The sequence below is a fragment of the Eurypyga helias genome, unplaced genomic scaffold, assembly GCF_000690775.1.
Source record: "Eurypyga helias isolate BGI_N326 unplaced genomic scaffold, ASM69077v1 Scaffold33665, whole genome shotgun sequence".
Taxonomy (NCBI): Eukaryota; Metazoa; Chordata; class Aves; order Eurypygiformes; family Eurypygidae; genus Eurypyga; species Eurypyga helias.
Genome location: NW_010252618.1, coordinates 1 through 2,496, shown reverse-complemented (window position 1 = coordinate 2,496; position 2,496 = coordinate 1). Strand labels below are relative to the sequence as shown.

Below are 2,496 nucleotides of genomic sequence, written 5' to 3'. Positions count from 1 at the left end.
ATTCAGCAAAAGGAGTTCACAGATATAGCACCCTCTAAAAGTTTAGGGTGCTGTTTGCGTTCCTGTATGTGTCATTCAGTTGTGTCAGAGCACAGGTGGCAGCTGTCGCTCACAGTTTCCACAGCACCAGCTCTGGGCAGCGAGAATTCAATTCAAGTTTGCTTTTTGACTAAACACTGTGCTGCGTTCATTTCAGCGTATTTATACCTGAAATTCCTTTCATTACGTTTAAAAATCATTACGTTTAAAAGGACAAAAGTACTACAAGAACTCTATAAATTAAGAAAATAAACATATTTATTATTTTTTAAATAAAAATCTGTCCTGTCAGGTACATACTGTAGATATTGACCACTTGGGAATTCACACTCATTTCTGGGCATCATCATCCCATTCCACCTCCTGCATTCAGGTACAGGTCAGTAGATTCCATGCGGTTGTGACCAGTTCCGAAGAAAGCTCTCATCCCTCATAACCGTTACCAGCCAGAGGCTCTCGTCGTCCTCGTCAGAGTCACGCCTATCGCTGCAACCCGCAGCCAGGAGACAAGAGTAGTGAACTTTTTTCTGCCGCGGCAATTTCGACTGGACAATGGAGAACAAGCAGAGCCACAGCAGCAGGCACACGCTGCACGCCCTGTACAGAACGGCCAGGCCAAAGCGCTTCACAACAAATCCCCCCGCAAAACTGCCCACGCTGGCTCCTCCACCGTAGCAGAGGCCCTGGGGAACAGCGTGCAGGGGCCTCTCCATGCCTGCAGTGGCTGTGTCACCCCCCAGCCTGTTCACCACCCGCCACAGAGCACTGCTGCTGAAGGCAGCTAAAACCTGGACCAGGAGAGCTGCCCACTCAGCCCACAAGAAGGAGTAGCTCAGAAGCTCCACGGCCAGGAGGCTGAGGCTGACTGCAACCACTTTGCTGCTCAAGAAAGTCCTCAGCAACGTCCCTTGGAGGCAGTGAAGTAGAAGTTCAGCAAGTAGCCCAGCGGCCACAGTGAGCCCCATGCAGAGCTCCCTGCTGCCTCGGTCCTGCATCTGCCAGAAGAGAAAGTTCTGCACCGCAGAGCCAGCCGCTCCGGTGAGGAAGAGAGTGATGGCGTACAGGATCGCTTGGCCGTCGCTCCGCAGGAGGGCCAGGGCTTTGGCGGTTTTGTTAACATGGTTGCTTTTCTTGGGAACGTGGACGGGAAAAAAGACACTGACGAGCAGCGAGAGCGTTACCAGGGCAGCATGGCCATAGAAATGGACAGCGAGGCGGGTGATTGTACCGCTCAGGAAGCAATTCAGTTGATCCACGGAGGCGGCAATGCTGCAGGCACCTACGGACGCACCCAGGTAACTCCAAATCCACAGCTTGCCACACCTGTCCGTCGCGTCAACCGAGTCGAGATATTCGTAGAGACTCTCGTCCACCATCTGTTCGAAAGAAGTAGCCAACAGCTCCCAGAGCACGACCGTAGCCAGTACCATAAGAAAAATCCGATGCTCTCTGTCCTGAAAGAGGTTTTTCACTGCCTCCTTCCAGTGGTCTGGAAGCTTTCCAGGCATGTCAGCGCCTCCAGCAGTCGGAAGAGTTGCTTTAAACCAAGACATCTCTTTCCTTTCAGCGAGATCTGTTGCAGCAGAACGCAGACTGCTCCTTTCCTTCTCGAGCCCATGCAAGGGCGGTCTGTAGGGAGCCAGCGTTCCTGGCTCTCCTGCCTCCCACTTAACTGCTTTCACAGAAGGTGTCGAGCCAGAGGGACCAGCAGAGCAGCCATTGCAGCCATTTGTCTTTGCATCGCCGTCACCAATCCCTCTGCCTTTCTTCTCAGGCGTATCTCTCAGGCCAGCTAATCCCTGGAAGGCTGCGCTGGCTGGGGCTGGCGTTCTGCTCGCCATTAACACATCACCAGTTGTTTTCACCGTTTCTTTCCATGCACCTTTGGCATTTGTAGTAGCGCTCGTGCTTAAGTCAGCGTGGCTGCCCGGGCCGGGCGCCGTGGCAGCGGCCCCTCGGTCACCCGCCTGCTGGCTGGCGTTACAGTACTTGTAGCCCGCGTCGCCGTCGGCGGGTGGGATGAGGGTGAGCAGCAGGCAGGCCCCCACCGAGCCCAGCAGCGAGGTGACAACCAGGAGCCGCCGCTTCCCACGGCTCTGGGGGCAGCGGGAGCAGAGGGGAGCCCAGAGGACTGCCGCCAGGTGCTTGGCTCCGGCCACGACACCCACCAGCGGGGCCGGCAGCCCCAGGTGCCGGAGGTAGAGCGTCAGGAACGGGGTCACGCAGGCCCTGCCCGCGCCCTGCAGCAGACGGAAGCGACCGGCGAGGGCCAGGATCCGGCCGACGTCCCGCTGCTCGCTCATGATTGCCTCTGACTCCTGGGATCAACCAACAGGCTGAGCCTCTCTTTCACCTGCCGGAGGATGCCTTGGCTGAGATTTAAACACTTAAGTATTTTCCTAGGAAACTCAAAATCTCTCAACCCCGTGGCACGGGGGGTTTGGAACTAGATGATCT

The 2,496-nt window shown here is 55.8% G+C and overlaps 1 protein-coding gene across 1 annotated transcript; it reads right to left on the bottom strand.

The window, feature by feature from the left end:
* Positions 1–419: 419 nt before the first annotated feature.
* Positions 420–2,342, bottom strand: MFSD6L (major facilitator superfamily domain containing 6-like). The gene has a single exon (XM_010152444.1). The coding sequence runs from the start codon at positions 2,340–2,342 to the stop codon at positions 420–422; it is 1,923 nt and encodes a 640-aa protein (XP_010150746.1).
* Positions 2,343–2,496: the final 154 nt, after the last annotated feature.